The sequence below is a fragment of the Asterias amurensis genome, chromosome 5 (genome assembly GCF_032118995.1).
Source record: "Asterias amurensis chromosome 5, ASM3211899v1".
Taxonomy (NCBI): domain Eukaryota; kingdom Metazoa; phylum Echinodermata; class Asteroidea; order Forcipulatida; family Asteriidae; genus Asterias; species Asterias amurensis.
In genome coordinates, this window is record NC_092652.1 from 18968247 (window position 1) to 18988489 (window position 20243).

Sequence of the window (20243 nt, forward strand, 5' to 3'; positions counted from 1 at the left end):
ATGCACAGCTCAACTTTTTGACCAGTGGTGATCTTGTTGTATCCTACCCCCCCCCCCCCCCCAATCTCGCCCAAACGACACAGGTGTACGGTCGATATACACGCATGGAGAAATAAGCTAGCTTTGAGGTGAGGTTCCAAATTAACTTGACAGTTTCTCACATCAAGTTAGGTGTGAGGAGTGTTAAAATTAGTCATCGAGTTAATCAGACAGGTATTTCTATTTCGAGATCAATTAGAAAATGGTTTTTATTTGCGGTATTGCGTGAACGGGCATGTCACGCGTGTGTCCATTTTTGTAAGCTCAGTAAAACTTTGTTTAAAGGCATTGAACACGTATGGTAATAATTGTTAAAGCCCAGGAGTCTCACTTGGTGTATCCCAACATAATTATAACAAACCTGTGAAAATTTGGGTTCAATTGGTCATCGAAGATACAAGAGAATGACAGAAAAATACCCTTGCTGTATTACGTTGTGTGCTTTCAGATGCATAATGAAAGGCTTCAGCCGAAGTCTTTAATATTTGAGTGAGAAGTTACCTTTTTCTCAAAATCCAAGTTACATCAGAGGGAGCCGTTTCTCACAATGTTTTACCCCGTTGCTCGTCACCAAGTAAGTTGTTATGCTAAAAATTGTTTTGAGTAATTACAAATAGTGTCCAGTGCCTTTAACTTGTGAGGAAACAGAAGGCAGGTGCGTGTACGGCTGATCATCTCTAAGGTCTGTGAAACAAAAAGGCTTTTCAACTAATTATTCATTCGCGTGTTTGAAGCTAAATGTCAAAGACCACTACAAAAATGTGATTTCACAACATGAAGTGCACAGAATATTAATTGTGTGTCTTGTATGTACAAAGAGCTCGAGAGAGAGAGAGAATGTGGGTACAATACGCTCGGTCTCTTCCGGTGAGTAGGTATTGCTGTACGGAGGTCCCGACTGTAAAGATACCTCTGGGTTAAAGGAATACTGAGGAGACAGTGCTAATTAATTTGATTAATCTTGTCCGATTATGAAATTATCTACGTGTATTATCTTGCGAGAGTCATGGTGGGAGCCGAGTGAACCTAAAAGGAACGAGGTCCAAGCGCCGCCGGCCCGGGTTATCCGCGAGATATTTTCCCCCGATCTTAACGGTGGACGGCTCCGCCATGTGGACTCCCTCCCCCTGTAGAAGTCACAGCGGATTAGGACCTTTTGTGTACAGCGACTCGGTCCTCTCTACGTGTATAATAACATGGGTGATACGAATACGATACGCTGGCATCACTACACGCATGGGCTGACTGGCTCCAGGTAGTCTAGCATCCCGGGTGGACCACGTCTCTCTGACGGCGACTCGCAAGAATGAATCATCCCCCCCTTTTTTTATTTTCTTCTCCTCTTTTTTTTTCTTTTGCCGAGGCTTCTTTTCTTCCTCTATTATTTCGGAAGCGAGGACATTTATTATTTTGATATTCTTTCACCGATTCTTTCTTTCTCCGGTCTCTGTTTTCACTTATCACTAAGAAAGGGAAAAATGATCTGATCGATCGACAGGAAACGGCCTGGCCTGGGCTCGGCCAAGTACGATGATTCCACTCGGGACCGGCGACTGGTCAACGGGTTCACCGTTTGATCCTTACATCGCCTTCCATCAACAGCCTTACCGTAACAAACATAGCACCTGCCTTGGGGAGGAGGGTCAATTTCTACAACGAAACCCCATTTGCTTTTTTAACAGGAACTATACACCTTTGGAAGTAATGTCAAAGACCAGTATTCTCACTGGATATGCATACAAAAAACAAATCTGTGCACATTTGGGCTCAATTAGTCATCGAAGATACAAGAGAATAATGAAAGAATAAAAAAAACACCCTTGTTGCACAAATTTGTACGCTTTCAGATGCCTATTACAAAGGCTTCAGGACTAAGTCTTTTAATATTTTGTGGGAGAAATTAGCAGTTTCTGAAAAACTAAATTAGTTCGGAGGGGGGCCTTTTCTCTCATTGTTTTATAATATCGAGTCATCCCTAGCTCTCTTTATTGCTTGTTAAACCACGAAAGTTGTTGTGCCAATAATGATTGAGTAATTACCAATTGGTAATTACCAATAGTATGCTTTGAAATGTCCAAGAAATGCTTCATGAGGGTTGTTTAAATGGTCACAACATTTTGGAGTAACAACTTAGGCATGTTGAAATGAAGGTGTTTTTTCATACTCGTTGGAAGTCATTAGAGTTTAAGATTTAAAGTAGCTTCTGTGAGCATTTATGCTCAGACAAGAGGCGAAGCGAAGCCAATTGCCCAATAATTGCAACAAAAGCAATCATTTTATTATTTTATAAAGAATACATTTAGAAATGAGTCAGCATAGAGACAGTGTTTCAAGTGTGCATATTAAATGTTTTTTATTTTATTTTATTGATACCATCAACATGGTTCTCTCTGTTATATAATGTGAATCATAACCAGTGTTATATAAAAGGTCTCTGTCAGTACATGTACACAGGATTTGAAAAATTCTGAAATTCAACCCGAGAGTTAAGGCCGGTTTGTAGTCAGTTGCGCGAAAATAATCGTTGAATGCAGATGATCGCCAGCATCTTTAAATGCTTTTCTTTATCGTGCCTTTTAATTTCTGCGACCACCGACTAAAACCGGTCTTAACCCCTCTCTCTCTCTCTCTTAGACTGTGTCCGATACGGCAACTTCGGCTACAGCTACGGCTAGATCGTGCTCGTCTGCCTTTTCTTCAACACTGGCAGACGCGTTGATCTAGCCGTAGCTCAAGCCGAAGTTGCCGTTTCACCCATGGTCATAGAGTACGAGTTGTCTTACTGGCCTGGAATTCTGTGAAAGCCATTGCCTCCGTTATCACATTCTCACTCCCCCCTCTAAAAATGCCCCATGTCCTCTTTTTGGGAGTGGGAGGGAGGGTGCAAGGTGGAAGTGGTTTCATCAGGATTTGCCCTTTGTTACTTAAAAATACAGACCTGGAATTACACTTGGCCTTGGAGGTCACGGCCTGCGTTGCCCCTAGTGTTGCCCCTGGTCTTTCTTGGCCTTAGTGCCCCCTTTCAAAAAGTTTCCCATTGACTTTAAGATTGTCCAATGGAAGTGCCATTTAGAAAACGGCCTTGCCCTTCTATTCTAGGCTTGTTAGTTGCTTTGTAGGACAAGTTAGTTAGTTGTCTTTTCATGAGTTGCCAGAAGTCCATATCTTAATTTATCTTTTTGGCATAGTCATTTCTGTATTGGACTTCGATGCAAAAATTGAAGCCATGCAGAAAAGCACTTAATGCTTGGGGCCCACATGTAGTATCTAGGAAGCTATGAACTAGCCAGTAATGACCAGTTGAAAAGGGAAATTCTACTGGACTTCAGGCTACTACCCTCCCCCCCCCCTGTTTAATGTAAGAGGAGGGGGACACTGCCATTTCACTATCAAGAAATGAAGGAATTCCAGGCCTGAGTTTTCCCTTCTAACATCTTCTTACCACTTTTCCTTAAAAAAAAAAAGCTGTCCAAAAACCACCCTCATTTCCATGTACAATGTAAAGGGGGAAAAAGGGCAATCTGAACTGTGCAGCATTTCTACTTGCATAAGATTGCCTAGGATTGAGGTACATGTGTTTGCAATGGGGGATGATTTTCATCTCGAGTTCCACCTGTGTACAGATATGTGGATTTATTGTTAGAGATGGTACAGCGTTTGGGGGTCAATCCTTAACCTCATTCTCATCCTATCGTTTTGAAGTAAAATTATATTTCCAAGGGAAAGCTCTTCCTCCCCGCCTTTTTTTCAAAATCGTCACATTAGGACCTTTTATTTATGTAATTTATAGACCGGCCAAATTTTTTTTAACTTGCCGTATTCACAGCGTTTCTCCCTTCAGTGGTCATCTGGCCAAATCGGCCACTTAGAACACACGAGAACCGGTCAGAACTCACTCTAAGTGGTCCGGCTTATTGTACTAGCTCAGTGTTGAAAAAGCTTCCCTATTTCATTTGAAATGTTGACTAGTTAAAAAGCCGCCGGACTAGTGACAAGACTGAAGGGCAACCCCTTATCTCAAAGATTAGAGTATTCCATCCGAAATACATATTTGTTCTTGGGGTGTTTGGTATGGTATAACTGTACCAACTTAACAGGACAGTTATTTGATAGTTTGCTGTACCATCCCTAAACAAAAAAAATCTTTTTTTCTTCTTTCTGTTTTGTATTTCTCTGGGGGAAGGGGATGTGAAGTCCTCTTTATGTTAATTATAGCAGAGTACAACCGCACCATAAATTACATTGTAAAAATGAGTTTCCATATTTACAGTATTATAATATATAATATATATAATATAAAATATTATATTAGATCTAGAAGTAAACATAAAAGGTATGATGATGATGATGATGATGATCAATGTAAACGTGGTCTGGTAAGGATCACTTCGAGCCAGCATGGGCACGAGGTGATGAATTGTCTGGAGTAACGCGGCCCCCACCCTTTGATGAAGCTGATCCGAATAGAGTGGGGGTCCGTCGGCCCGTCCGGGGGCTCCGGATCTCGCCGTGCATGCTCCAGCATCTGCGACTTGGCGTAATCAAACACTTTGATCGAGTAGCCCGGCATGAGCTTGTGCACGGTTAACGTTCTCGACGGCGGTAAGGCATCCAGGGTAGGAGAGTTGACAAATAAGGCAAAGTTACTTCGGTTGTACAGCCACACGCCGTCCGACTCCCGGCTCATGGTCAGGCCGCAGCCGACTTTCTTTCGAGTTCTGACGACGGATTCCGAGCGCTCGTCGCGGGTCAACGACCGCAGGCAGAACCCGTCCCCATGAGGTAGTTCGTAGAAGATATTTACAGAATCTAAGAATACTGTGTACATGCGTCCCACTCGTGTTCGGTGCTCCCAATACGCTATATGACACCAGTGAGGCTGCCCTCTACTGTCCTGAGCATCTGTAGAAACGAAAATGAACAGAAAAGAGCTCTCATTAATAAGCAATTCAACAATACAGAGGTGATCAAAATGTGTCGAACCAAAGTGGGTTTAAATTAGGGCCCTTTTCACATGAGGAGAGCAATTTAGCAGGGGATCCTTGCGAAATTACTCTCATGTGAAAAGGGGCTCAAGGAATTGCGTGAAATCATCATGTGCATGAAATATAAAGAGGGAAGAGATAATATAACTCAAGAAAAACTGAACTGAACACTTTAACCTTGATATTTTAAGGAGGGACAAGGGGCTCAAGCCAAAACCCCTGACAATACATTTTTTATGAGACATGAGAGACTTAAAACCCCCCTCCATGGCCCTCAAGTGACAGTGTTCCTCTTAATATTCCAAGACACTCAAGGCATGGCAATTTTTTTACCACAGTAAATCATGCAAGTCTGACCATCAAAAATTATTTCAAGCCGTAAATCTTTTTATGGGTTGGAAAGGGGGGGATGTCAGTACACCAGACTCTGGAATGGCCTATTAATCTAATATTTGCCTAAGATTCTCCCTCTTCTCTGAGTCTCTCAAATACAAGCCAGCAACACCAAGGAATGTCTTAAAACCAACAACAAAATTAAAAAGATGCAATCCAGGCAAGCCACCTGTCTGCAATCCCTCTTTCTGAAGGACTGCACAGGCCAATTTTTTTTTACGAAATACTCAGGAGAGAAAGAGGTCCTGGCCAAGACCAGTCAACCTTCAGGAGAATACGGCAGACTTGGGGAAAAAAAATCTGAGTTGTAGATCAGAGACAGTTATGAACCAAGATACAAGAAGGGAAAAAAATGGTATGCATTTGCAATCCAGGGTAGGCATTTTGTGCCAGCCGCTGCGAAAATTGGGGTCATTAATCATTGCATACTACTGCTGGGAAAAGAACGAAAACAACTGCAGCGCTCCATAAAAAAAAACGAAAACAAAAAAAGTATGGCCCCTTATCAAAGGGCAAAATAACTAGATACTATTGCTGTTTCAATTTGAAACACCAGTTACAGGGTTTTATAGCCAGAATTGCAAAACTATGAGCACTGGTGCCTATAAAATAATGAAACTAAATTGCAGACTCGAGATTCCAGTGCAAAACCCTAACAATGATAATGCTTTCCTCTGAGCATATAGGCCTAGTTGTACATCGTCATTATACTCGATATTGACTGAAAAAATTACATCCATACATGTACTGTGTTTTCTTTAACGCAAATCACACCTTTACAATGGCCTGCTTGCTGCTTCATATTCATATTGTAGGCCTACCATGCACAACGAGATCGTCTGTACATGTAGGCCTACACCATGCCTTGTGTTCACAAGGCACATGTAAAATGGCCGACAATCTTTTTCTTTATGCGAATGAAATATCAACATAACATTGATGTATGCCTATAAATAAATAAATTGATAGCTTTCCAATGATCATGGAATAAGACAACAGTCCATTTACTTTTTTGGCCAATACCATAAATATTTATATCAAACCAAAAAATAACCTGTCCTGTCGAAGTAATTTTTAGTCTTGACATGCTTCTAAGAATATAAACAATCCGCATTCCTGCAACCTCATTTGCTGATCAAACCATACACAAAATACAACAGAAACATGGAATTTCTTGTGATATTTTTATGGGAAAGTTGACATTCTCCAAAATCAAAACAACCTATTCCGGGCCCCCTTGCGCTCTAGTCTTAGCAGTCTTAGCAGTCACCCTAATGACAGGGAACATATATTACTGAGCTTTCACTGTCCTAGCAGAGCTCTTTCACTCATCGTATCTGGCAAATGAAGAAACATCATTCTAGCAGGCCCCTATTGCTCAGCAAAGGGCTGTCGGGTCATCAGTTGCAGTAGCTCCTATTTCATAATAATGCCTAGTGTCATCCCAGGCTGATATGTTTCCATTTTCAGTTCTTCATTTTAAAGGGGGTGGCTGGAGGAATTTGGAAAACCCTAATCAAATGTTTTGGGACAGATTCAAGTCAGATTCTCAAAGCCAGATCAGTAGACTACAACACAAAAATAACGCCCTTACATATTATGCATCTAAGGGCTACAGAATATATTGAGACAGAATCTTGAATCTCTGCAGATTCAACTCTTACTCAGCAGACTACAAGAAAAATAACACCCTGATGTAAAAACTGCATGCATTGGGCTACAGAATATTAAAAGAAAGAATCTCTGCAGAATCAAGACTCTACAGACTACAAGAAAAAAAACAGCCTGATGTAATAGATGCACCAGGGGCTACATAATATATTAAAGGAACACGTTGCCTTGGATCGGACGAGTTGGTCAAAACAAAAGCGTTTGTAACCGTTTTTTATAAAATGCATATGGTTGGAAAGATGTTTAAAAAGTAGAATACAATGATCCACACAAGTTTGCCTCGAAATTGCGTGGTTTTCCTTCTACTGTGCGAACTAACATGGTCGGCCATTTATGGGAGTCAAAATTTTGACCCCCATAAATGGCCGACGTGTTAGTCGACGAGGTAAAAGGAAAACCACGCAATTTCGAGGCATGTTTGTGTGGATCATTGTATTCTACTTTTACAACATCTTTCTACCCATATGCATTTTATAAAAAACGGTTACAAACGCTTTTCAAAGACCAACTCGACCGATCCAAGGCAACGTGTTCCTTTAAGCCTGATTCTCTGCAGATTAAAGTCGGACTCTGCAGACAACATTACAAGAAAATAACACCCTGTAAATAGATGCAGAATATCACTTTGACATTCTATTTTGAAATTAAAACTGGCCTTTTCGTTAACGAGTCAACCTGCTTGGGGTAGGGTAGCTTTCCAGATACCTCCTATAGTAGAACGCAGTGGGCCAATGGTTTGAATCTCACTTGAGTAACTAACCTAAAGACTTCCCAACCCCCCCCCCCCCCATAAAAAAAAAAAGAAGAAAGAATCAAATGGGAAAGCAGTGTAATGGTAAAACTCTGAACACAATACTTTCCATCAAACTACAGCCTTTGTTGCCATGATAATGGAATATTGTACCCTATTCAGCAGGCATGATATTTGACCCTTGCTAGCAAAAAATATGTTGAGTACAAAGGCTGAAATACAATACAATAAATAGGCTTTAATAGACTTTCAAGTAACAATTTTGCTGATTTTTCAGAGGGCCCCAAAAATCAACAATCAGACTGCTTATTTTACACACACACACACAAAAAGAGGACAGAATACAATTTTTACATGCAACCTTGGTTCGGTCTTTTAAAGGGGACAAAAAAACAAACAGCTGAACTATGATAAATATTGATTTCATTTTAATCGCTCTGCATGCATAGAAATGATAGGGCAGCCTACATGTAGTTTACTCTTAATCTACGTATGATTACGCTCAAGTGTGTAGCACACAACCACCAAGTGCAAGTTTCCTGAGTGTACGTGACACAATGGGGGTCCTCGTGACCCAGTTTTTTTTCTCTCGTTTTTTTTTTCTGAGACTGTTCCGGTGGAATATGAAATAATATACACATCTTGGGTCAACATGGCTTTAAGCTTTGGCGGCATCAAAATGTGGTTTTGATATTTACACGACCAGACCAGAGATTTTGTGCCGGCAAAATGTATCCATGTGTGCAGGACAGCAGGAGAAACGGAAGATGCTGAGTTTTTTAGGGGGGAGATGGAGATAAGAAAGCAAGGGTCCTTGATTCTGATTGAAGTTCCTAAAGAGTATTATCGAGAAAAATATGACGGGTGACTACTTTAAATACTAATAGTGGTTTTTATAGGCCTAAAGGCTTGCCCAACTAAGGATATTTTTGTATTGTAGGGGTGCCCTTTCTCATATTATTTAGAAGTATTATGGCACCGATTCTCTCTTTGTAGTCATTGTGAATCCAGTGGGCAATCTCATTGTTACATTCATGTGCATTTGTGCAAATGCAGTGACCTACATGCAATGAACTACATCTAGCTTAATTGTGATTTATGATTTTTGCTTTCATGAAGCAGAAGCCAATCCTGTGGACAATTTACATCTTCAAGTTTTGTGTGTGATATGAATTGAAAGGGTGTAAACCCAGCAGGGACATTCGGATAGGCCTATATTCATGTTGAGGATGTTTATACTCATTGCCATGTCTTGTGTCATATTGCAATAAAAAAGGTTCATGTTGTGTAAGCCCACAGGCAAAGTATGAAATGAAGAGTCAATGTTGCTGTTTACTTGTTCTTTTGGTGATTTGGTGGTGGGGGGTTGGTGGGGTGGGGAGGGGGAGGGTTTGAAAAAATATGGTGTATATATAATGTACAGTCACAACCCCAAAACAGACGAGTGCATCATGTTTATGCAATCAAATTGGTACTGTGGTACATGTGTGTAGCTGGACCAGCCTTCGGGGCCAGAGCAGAAGTCAATATTTCTTATAATCCACAATGCAGAAGAAGAAACATGGCCGCTGCTGCTGCTGCATTCTGCATCTAGCCATGTCTCTCCCTCTCTCTCTGTTTCCCTGGACAGCTAGGGGGTTAAGCATTAAGAGGAAGTTCTCAGCAGCTGTCGTTCAGCGTTCTCTGGAGACCGCTGGAGCCAGTGTTAACTGCATGGGCTTCTGACCTCCTACATGCTTAATATGGTGGAGTGGAGACAGTCTGTCTACTGGCCAAGGTTAGATGGGCCAGGCTTTTCTATATTGGCAGGGTGGGCAGAACACTGGTTCACTGCTGGTTGGTTGGTTGGTTGGCCGCACATGGGTGAATGGTAAAGGAATTAATGAGTTAGGGTTGGGAGTGTGTGTGTATATAGTGTGTGTATATTTGCAATGGATGCATGATGAAAATTCCACTACTAGAATTCAGAGAATGAAATAATAGTATCTCCGGCCACAACCATGCAAGGCCATTTTGTTTTTTCCCCAGTGTTTGTACATGAAGCTAAGACGAGTTGTATTCTATGAAAATGATTTCCAGCGAGCATTGTTGTGTATCATGTACAAAATAAGATATGTGGCTAAATTAGATGAAAACTTGAAAGGGACAGTTTTGGTCTAACCATGTTTGCTTGTGAGAGTCTATAGGCCCTACATCACAAAAACATGTAATTATCAACCCAAATATTGTGGGCCACCAAAATTATTTTGGTGAAACTGTTTCACTCATTTCTCAAAAGAGTCCAGCACACCTCATCAGCAAGTTATATCCAAGGGAAGCTTTCTGCCATCTTTATCTTTAAAAAGTTTTTGTAAATCTGTGTGTGTTTGTGTTTTGTGTAAGTTAGTTTTTGTGTTGCACAAAAAACACCCACACCTTTTGATTCCTGCTATCTATCATTCCCCAACCTACATTATATTATAACAAACGGCACAAGTGACATTAAAACGTTGTCCAATGTTCACTGACACATCAAGGCATGTTTATAGTGCATTAGCTTCTTCACTCCCTCCCTCCCTCCCCTCTCGCAGCTCATTCATAAATATGCAAATAAGCTTTAATACTACTAGCAAAAGGGATTTGCCTATCTACAACAACATCACGTTTCTTGGTTATTACTTTGTGTCCAGTGTTGACTTTAGTGCTTGGGCAAGGCATGTATGCTATGCATGTTTCTCAAATGGATTTGTGGTTTACCAGAAACCTTACTGCTGGCTATCACACATCAGCACTTGAAGGGGGAAGGGGGGGGGGGGGGGACCCAAGGTTTTTTTTCTGTCACCACAGTGAACAGGAAAAAAGTATCAGATTTAGCCCCAGTCTTTTCACAAGAGTACCTTTGGGTCCAAGGCTGACATAATAGGCCCCAAAAGCTCATGTTTTGATATAACCAAGCTCCTAAGAAAACACTCTTTTGTTGCGTTCCAGCGGGTTTTTTCTTTCTGTATTTGATTAAAATTCTTTTTCGAGAATAGAGGGGGGGGGACCTTTCCCTTCAATAGCAGGTAGCAACTGGAGGCTCTATTCATAGAGTCACAGCGTTCAGTCACACAGTTAGGCCTCAGAATGAACGGGGAAAAAAAGGATAAACTATTTGAGAAGAGGTTAAGTCCATGGCTTTTGAGGTTGGACTTTTTTTCTTCCTATTCTCAGATGGAAGGATAAGGGGTAATGGTGTTTTTGTCCGGGATTACTGTTCTGGAATCACATGGGAAAGTTCTGGGTACAAAGGTAGCCACATATAGTAGGTATTATGTTATTTTTTTGTCTGAAAACCCCTGTTAAAAATAAAACGTATGCCTAATAATACAAAAAAAGCAATGCATGAAATGTTTTTAAGTATCAAGCATGGGGGTTTAAGACTGGTATAATGTGTAACTGTTGCAAATCAGTAAAAAAAAGTTTGTAACAACGACTTTGATTTTGAAGTTCATTTGTTTTTGATATTCCATTGACTTGTTCACAGGATTATATTAATATTAATGTTGGAATGAAGAAATCAAAAGATCAAAATCATTGCGGTAACTGTTTTTTTTTTTCAAAGAACATTTGTGACTGACTGTCTCTTATTACATTAAAGTCACCTGGAAGTGGTATTTTTTCAAAATAAAGCTTTTGTCACTAATATATGTGTTTTGATGAGTTGAATGTGAATAAACAGTTAACTAAGGTTTTAAAAAATCAGTTCTTATGTTATTTACCAATTTAAGAGTAGACCCCGACCCGAAAGGGCGCTGTTCGTGACGTCAATCGAGGCAGACTTTGCCTGTAATGCGTAGAGTAAATACAATTGCAAAGTACATGTACGGACCAAGTCGTGAGTTTGTACATTTAAAAAAAAAAAAAATCTTTTTTTCCGGCAATGCCGACCAGGTTATTGCTGCTGAATGCAGAAAAACACTTTTTGAAATCATAATGTACCAACTCACGACTTGGACGTACATGTACTTTGCACGTGTGTTTACAATACGCATTGCAGGCAAAGTCTGCCTTGAATGACTTCACAAAAGGGGTAGGTGGAGTCAGCCCCCCAAACAACTTTATATATTTTTTAAACATATAAATCGTGACAAACAATTACTAATAAAATTGTTTTATTGTTCGTAAGTATATACTCTTATGTTTGAAAGAAAAACAATTCTATTTCCAGGTGACTTTATCAACTTCCTAAAAAATTGAATACTTTCAAGTGGGATGAAGCTTAAGTGCAAGGCTGCACAATTCTAATGTTTCCACAATCCACTTAAATCTTTCAACAAAAATGCAAGATTATTTTTGGTTTAGTTCCAACAGAATGTTGAATGAATCTCCCCATGGGAGCCTTTCACCAGACTCAAAAAACCAAGTAAAGTATTAAAAAAAATGCCCCCATCATGAAGTGACTTGATCCTCAGCCTAGATTGGAACATTGTATTTGTCATATTACTATCTTTTAAAAAAAAAAATGAGCAAAACAAAACCCACAATGAAACACTCTGCAGGGCCCTCAGTTAATATTGATGGTAAACCTCCGCATAGAGAGAGGCAGAGGCCACTCCAGATGAGCCCTGGCAACAACCGGAGATATTAAATTCCCCGATAACGGATCCCATGTTCTAAATTGGGCCATCTAGGTCAGGAGCCCAACCTACCTTTGGAGCTTGGCAACTTCCAGTAATGGGAGATTAATATACTCAAAGTTTTTTTTTTATTAAGGGAAATACTTATTACAGAGTTCAATATTATTATGCATGTGGGCCGAGATAATGCCTCTGCATATCTTCATACAATTGCTCCATTAGTAAAAACAAAACAAAAACACAAAATAAAAATAAATTTTTGTCATCCAACTTTCAAGGGAATATCAGAGTAGTAATCAGGACTAAATTTCAAGCAAAACATTAGCTGGTAACCAGTCGCATAGCAAAAAAATGCTTAGCACGGACAAATAGTTAGGTTACCAGCCAAATTACATTTCTTTTGCTATGCGACTGGTAACCAGTGGCATAGCAAAAGAAATGTAATTTGGCTGGTAACCTAACTATTTGTCCGTGCTAAGCATTTTTTGTGTGCTTAGCTGCTTCAGGAAATTGGGTTCAGGGTCATGATAAAGGAATAAAGGCATCATGCTCACAACACATACATGAGCACCGTTCTTGTCCGGATAATCTCGGGTAAAAACTAATATGGCACATGCAGAAAACTATAGCGTACATATTTGGAAAAGGTGTAGGCCTAAGGATCAGATAACAAAATTACACAAACTGCTTTGTTTTTCTTACTAGCTAGGGACTCTCTTCAAATTAAAGGTTTCTCAAAATTTGGTTACAGCGCCCTCTTGAAGTTTGCTCGAGATCAACTCCGACATTCAGTGACACTCATTACTGAACTTGAGCCGTACTGTAAATGTACTGATCATCCTGAGATCGATTGAACCTGTTTACAGTGTAAACACAGTGTAACTCTGTCGGTAATAAATTTGAACATCGACATAGCACTGTGTGTTTATCCACTTCCAAAGATGCACATGTACCTGACCTTCCACTTAACAGCACTTTAAAGTTGACTAGAACACCTTGCTTGCAGTCAAAATTACACAAGTTTAGTGCAATGCCACAACATTTTTATTTGAAGAAAAAACAAATAGCGTACATAAAAAATGAGCTAAACTCCAGTGATATTAAAATTGATTTTGTAAATGTATGAAATGGGTCCCTATACAGCTCTGTTGCCCAGAGGGCCACTGTTGAAGCCTGGATTTTTGCCAAAACCAGGCTAAATTGAAACAAAGTCTTCGTAATGTTTTCCGCTTAGTGTTTTGGTTTTAAAACCCCTACTGTACAATCTGGAATATACCAGATGGTTTTCTTTTGATGTTTTTTTCTGAATGTTATTACTTATTTTGTTTGCATATTGGTAAAATTTGCGCGGATCGACACAGAATTTGCGCGGATCGACACAGAATTTGCGCATATCGGCCCGATACCCTAGCGTCTGCTTGGGGAAACCCCTGGTTATGTTTCAATGTTCCAGATCTTGACTATGTATAGATCAAGGTATTGTATGTCAGGCTAGTTTACTATATACAGAATGTCAGAAGGTTGATTGAGTTTCACCAACTCTACACAGGGCAACAGCTCTACACATAAACTCTCATGTAAGAGAAGTCCAAAATGATTTATGTTTTAGCCTCCGCTGCTTATTCAATGCAAGAGGGAATTGTCATAATAATAAGTTTTATACTGCAATATTTGACCCTTAAAGTAAATGTCACCTTTTTTCCCTCTCCAACGATATGTTTTTATATTTTATTTTAATAACTGGCGGTGCAGTTTGATCCCTGCAAGGCGCAGAGCTCCAAGCTGCAAGTGACATAAAGGAAAGCAGATGGGTGCCAATGTCATTGTGGGTCGGCACTGATCAAAGACTCTAACAAGGTGGTACTGGAGAGACCCAAGCATGCAACACACACTGCATAAACCTTACCCAAGGAATGCCAGTCTAGAGAGCGAGAGTGCTGGGTGTGTGTACAGTGTGAATGTGTTTTGAGGGCTAGATGACTGGCGAGTTGAGAGAGCTATACACAAGCCCAGTCATTCCCAATGAAAGGCTCTGGCTGGCCACAGTGGGAGTCCACCCTTGTCATAAGCACACAGGGGGCCTTTAAGTAAACAGGTCCTTTGAGCTGACCCACGCTTCACTGGACATACCCCTGCCTCTCACAATGCCCTACTCCCCTCAAATAGAGCCTTTACAAAACTAACATAATTCCTCCATACCTCCATCTAGCCATCACACTCTCCTATTGCTTTCAGAAGAAAAGAGAAAACACCACGCTGGCTCCATTTAGGCTTTCATTCCCTACCCCTCTCTCTCTCTCTCTCTCTCTCTCTTTTTTAAGGGTTGTAGGCCCCTGTATAAAAGTGAGGGCCCATTATGCAGCGGAATAGCCAGCAGCCTAATACATTACACAAGGAGGTTCTGTTTGGCCATGAAGAGAAGAATGCCCAGGGAGTGTGGGTAGCCCTAACAATCCCTTACAAACCAAGGCTTCATCATCAGGATGGCCTTTCTTCTGGGCATAGCCAGTCCACAAATGGTGGCACCCTGTTGGCTACCAGAGCAGAATGTCAGGGGGAAAGTTGAGCCGCTGCCAGGGCCTACTGATTGGCCCCTAATAGGAGGCAAACATTCCATTGGAGAGCATCTTTGACCAAAAGACTGCTGTCTGCCACCATGGTGTTTCTTTCTTTCCCCTTTCTTTATTTCTCTCTCAAACAGAATTCCATTAGACTCACAAGGGCCGTACTGTGTTACAGACTTCGCTAATGAGGCGGGTATTACAGATTCCACTTTACCCAAAGCCTACCCCTACTTGCCACAAACTGAGCAGAGTTGTCACAACTGGAAATTATCAAACAGGAGTTTGATTTATTATAACTGGCAGGGAAGAATGGTGACTGGCGCCCATTAACTAAGGCCCAAAAGAAACAGGGAAAAAAGTCCTGCCCTTTGGTCAAGCTGTTATCATCTGTAGCTGTAATTACAAGGAATAGTCCAGATGATCCAGGGCCTTGTAAAATTATATCTGATTAAATTTTCTTCTTCACAATAATGCTAACAATTTTATAAGTGGTTCAGAATTATGCATCACTCATTACAAATAAGTATGTGATGTGCCATAACACCATGTGACATATTCTCATAGCATTGCCACAACTCACAAAACTCATAAGAATGGATACAACTTGCGACCTTACCCGAGGTCTGTCGGCCAAAATTTAATAGTAAAAACATCAGTCAAAACCATCACCGAGTGGTCCAATGAAGAAAATCATCCCTAAAAGCCTCATTTTGTATGAACCATGGACCAGTAAAAAAGCAGAGGGACTAGTCAAATGACAAGCTAACTGGTCCTAGCTGCTGAAAAAGTTCAGGGCAGACCTTGGTTTCTGGAACAATTTCACTAGTTACTATGGACGTTGTTGGAGGGAAATCTGTACACTCTACATGCATTGGCCTGATGATAAAACTTGCAACATCTTGCAAAGTCAATTTTCTCTGAAGTCAGATCAGTAAAGTCACACATGTTAGCGATACCCCAAGGAATCTAAAAGTCTGGATTTTCATTCTCAAAAGGACAAGGCAGTTCTTAATTGGTGAAGGACACATCAATTTGAGAAAACCATAATGTCTGGGTGGACACACATTGCACAGTGGCACATGAAACACATCCTGACTGCCATGTAGGAATCCAAGGCCAGACTGGTGTCCCAAAGTCAAGATCAAAACTAATTTTTTCCCACATCACTTCATGATAACCAGTAGTTTTTCACAACAGCTTAAAAACTAATCAAATTCAGCACAAATTCAACATAATTCCCCCCCCCCCCCCCCACTTTAAAGGAACACGTTGCCTTGGATCGGTCGAGTTGGTCTTTGAAAAGCGTTTGTAACCGTTTTTTATATAATGCATATGGTTGGAAAGATGTTTTAAAAGTAGAATACAATGATCCACACAAACATGCCTCGAAATTGCGTGGTTTTCCTTATACCTCGACGACCAACACGTCGGCCATTTATGGGGGTCAAAATTTTGACTCCCATAAATGGCTGACCGTGTTAGTTCGCACAGTAGAAGAAACACCATGCAATTTCGAGGCAAACTTGTGTGGATCATTGTATTCTACTTTTAAAACATCTTTCCAACCATATGCATTATATAAAAAACGGTTACAAACGCTTTTGTTTTGACCGACTCGTCCGTTCCAAGGCAACGTGTTCCTTTAACACTCCCTGAAAAATTCATTAAAATGGCAAAACATAATTTGAGTCAAACTCATGTACATTTCTCTTGCATCATCCAAGTCAATGATTCTTTCAAGCAAAATTTCTTTTGTAAAAGACACATTTTCCCAATGAGACCCAAAGGGAATCGCGGTTGACTAACTCCCATAAAAAGGCCATAAACATTGCCATGCAATCATGCACACTACAACACTGTCTTTTTTTCTCTTTTACATTTCAGGTTTTCTTTTTTAATTGCCTATTAGAGCAACCATCTTGTTTGGTTAGCCTAGTTTGAAGGCTACTACATGCTCTGGAAGGTCATGGTCTCTCTTCAAAGGGCATCCCTGGCCTTCAATAACATTCATTGAGAACAAACAAGCCAAGGGGATCAAAAATATGGAACCTATTAACGAATCTAACAATTCGTAAGGCAGTATAGTTACAGTTTCCAAGGACTGAATATTTTCCCTCCAAAACTAATGTTTCCCTGAAGATTAGCAGTGTGAATATTAATCAAAATGTCAAGCTGTTACATTTAGATGACATCATGTTACACCAGGGACCGATTTCACAACTTTGCTTACCCCCGCATTCTGCACTAGTGATCACCGGGACAAGCGCTAATTTCTGCGCTAGCTGTTTGAGCCAAGAAAGACTAGTTAAGTGGAGTACTACACACATGCACAACCACAAATTCCCTGCATCTGTTGCCCTGGTCTTGGCATTGGTGCCCCTACAAAGGTTTCCCATACACTTCAAGACTTTCAAATGGAAGTGCCCTTTTGAAAAATAGCAATGGCCTTGTCGTCTCAAAGATGACATTCTAGGCCTGTTTGGAGAGCAAAATAATAGACAGTATTTGAAGGATCAATCGACATGTTCCACTAAGTCATCATCATCTACCTTTAAACCGGTCTTATTTTCATGCCATTTGAAGTTTTTATCTTGCACTGCAGGCGATTGTGAATCGGAAATGTATTCAATCTGTTGAAGTCATTCCGGTGATTCTTAGCGCCACTCGTATATGAGAAGATCAACTGGAACATTCCTCCTAAAGCAATTCAAATGCAATATATACCAAGAAGTTGATCACATAAACAAACTCCTTATTAGCATCTGACATGGTCGACTTCTTTCTAATTACTTTTTTCCCATCACAGTAATTACTCGACTTCCTTGGTTTGTTTGGAGATAGATTTCCATGTACATGTCATGTAGGCAAACTGTAGCTAACGTTGTACAGAGTAGATCTCAATTTAATACTTGTACATAGCTGGCATTTTTCACTGCTGACTGGGGAACAATCCACAATCAAGTCTTGAAGAAGAAGGAAAACAAAATTCAAAAAATAAATAACAATTTACTCTCCATCTGGCGTTTTGATTTTCAAAACCAAATATTCTTTTTTTTTCCTTCTTCTTTTTATACTTTTTTCAATGTACCGAAAACATGGCGCCCACCCCAAACTATAAAACAACTTCAACACACTAACAAAAGCTTTTACCAGCATACAAACATGATTAATATTCCCAGCTTCAAATATCCATGTCAGAAGAACAGCAAGAATTCCATCAAGCACAAATTTGCAAAAGTGTAGCTACAGGCTTTTCTTCTAAAAAGCCAAAAACCAAAACCAAAAAGAACACACACTTGGAAAAGAAATCAAATGGGACCTGATACTGATGAAACTTGGCAGTGGTGTGCTTCCTCCACCCCCCCCCCCCAAACCTAGTTCAAACTAGGTCATATCCCCAACACTGGGTCAGTGCACCTACCCTACCATTTACACACCGGCACTAGTTGAGTACTGGAGGAGTGGGTGGGGCGAGGCCGTGGATCAAATTCTCCTCGTTTTGGAGCACTTTTAAAATATGTGGTCAGGAAAATATCATTTGGATTTTGTATCAATTTAAGTTGGTTCCACCCTTCTGATTTTAGACAGAGATTTGAGTGTGTGATAGTTACTCTATGGAATTGAGTTGGTGTAGTGGTACTTGGCAGGGAGTGTTGGCTCAGACCCAGTAGGTTCTCTTATCGGACAGGAAAGTAATGTTATCCTTATTGGGTCAGAAGATGTTCCGACCAGGGTTCAAGTTTATAGTAAGGGTTAAGTTGAGGTGAGGTGAACATGAACACTTTAAAAAGGATCTTTTATACTGAGTAGAGGTAGAGAAAAATTACATTCGATTTACAAATCTAGATAAAAACTTTCCAAAGAATTTGGTGTCAGTACACACCAAGATTTAATCTTGCAATTTAAATGATCGGAAATCGAAAGAGCCTATTTGCTTTTTATCAAAGAAACCGTGCGTGACCATACAAGATCAGAACGACGGTTGAAAAAAATAAAAAATGTTGTCTGGTGCCTTTCGAGAGTTCAACATCAACATTCTCTACATGCGCTGGGAAAATGGGAATAACACACATAAATAGCTGGAAGCCCAAATTGCCCGAGCAAATCACACTTCCTTCCATTCAATCCGTCTTTAAGACCGAAGGAGATCTATCCCCTAATATCATTCCCAAGATGTCCTCGGTTGTTCCGTCTTTATCTCATGTTGATGACCCCCAGTCCCTATCTCATTGACCCCAGAGAGATTCTGCTTGGCGACATCAGCCGAGACCCCCTCGGGGCGCATCGCATAAACGAAGAGAAGAAGAAAAAAAACAGGAGAAAAATAAAGCTTGACAAGACAACAATATGAATTTCAGTCCCATGAACAGCTCAGACTTCTGCCTCCATGCAGACATCCTCCACCGTCACCCTACTCCTTGGGACAAATTCTTGGGTCGGGATGAATTCAGATTTGTTATTTTTTTTCCTGTTTGTCGTTTTTTATTAATAGAGGATGCACCTGAGGTCTTGTAAATGTATGTTAATTCTACTTTGATCCCTGCCTGTTTGTTACAAATTTAAAATCTTTATTTTCTTTGTCTGGTTTTTGTATTAATGAATTTTTATTCCTCCCAGATGTGACCTATTGTTGTAGAAAAGTGAAGTTAAAATTCATGGTTTCAAAAACACTTTCAAACACAATTGGTTGATATTAATAACTTCCTCATTATGCAAATAAACAAGTAACTTAATGACTTATTTTTTGTTATTAAAAAATGTGATGTGAATACATCATCCCTTTAATACAGCGAGCGGAAGATAAGAAGACGAACAAAAATGATAAGGACATCTTCATCTTTAACCTTGGGCGAGACTGGCTTTAACAAAATCATGCATGTACAATGCAAATTGCCTGCCCTTTTTTGCATTTGAGCTTGTACATGATGTCCATACATCCATGCGAAGCTTACCTCAAGCTACACACACACATCTCCCATGCCAGTAGATGTAATTGCATGAAAAATTATATTCTGTATTTAGCGAGACAGAGCGAGTGAGGAAGGGGGGGGGGGGGTGGAGGGAAGGGTATAAAGTAAAAAAATAAATCTGTTTAATGGAAGTGGTCGATAGAAAAGTGTGATCTCCAATAAGAATGTAGATATGTAGAGAAATACATTCTGGGGGCAGTAATGCAGTTAACTGCAGGGGCCTTTAGCTAACTGGATAGTAGTTACGCAGGTGCGTCCAGTCATTTAGGAGG

General features: G+C 40.2%; 1 protein-coding gene across 1 annotated transcript in view; it reads right to left on the bottom strand.

Annotated features, from left to right (window-relative positions):
- Positions 1 to 2380: 2380 nt before the first annotated feature.
- The window catches only part of LOC139937578 (mothers against decapentaplegic homolog 6-like), a 38600-nt gene continuing 20737 nt past the window's right edge, over positions 2381 to 20243 (bottom strand). Inside the window, exon 4 of the mRNA XM_071932786.1 lies at positions 2381 to 4941. Within this exon, the coding sequence (XP_071788887.1) occupies positions 4397 to 4941 (545 nt within the window). The 3' untranslated portion in view covers positions 2381 to 4396. The remainder of the gene's footprint in view (positions 4942 to 20243) is intronic.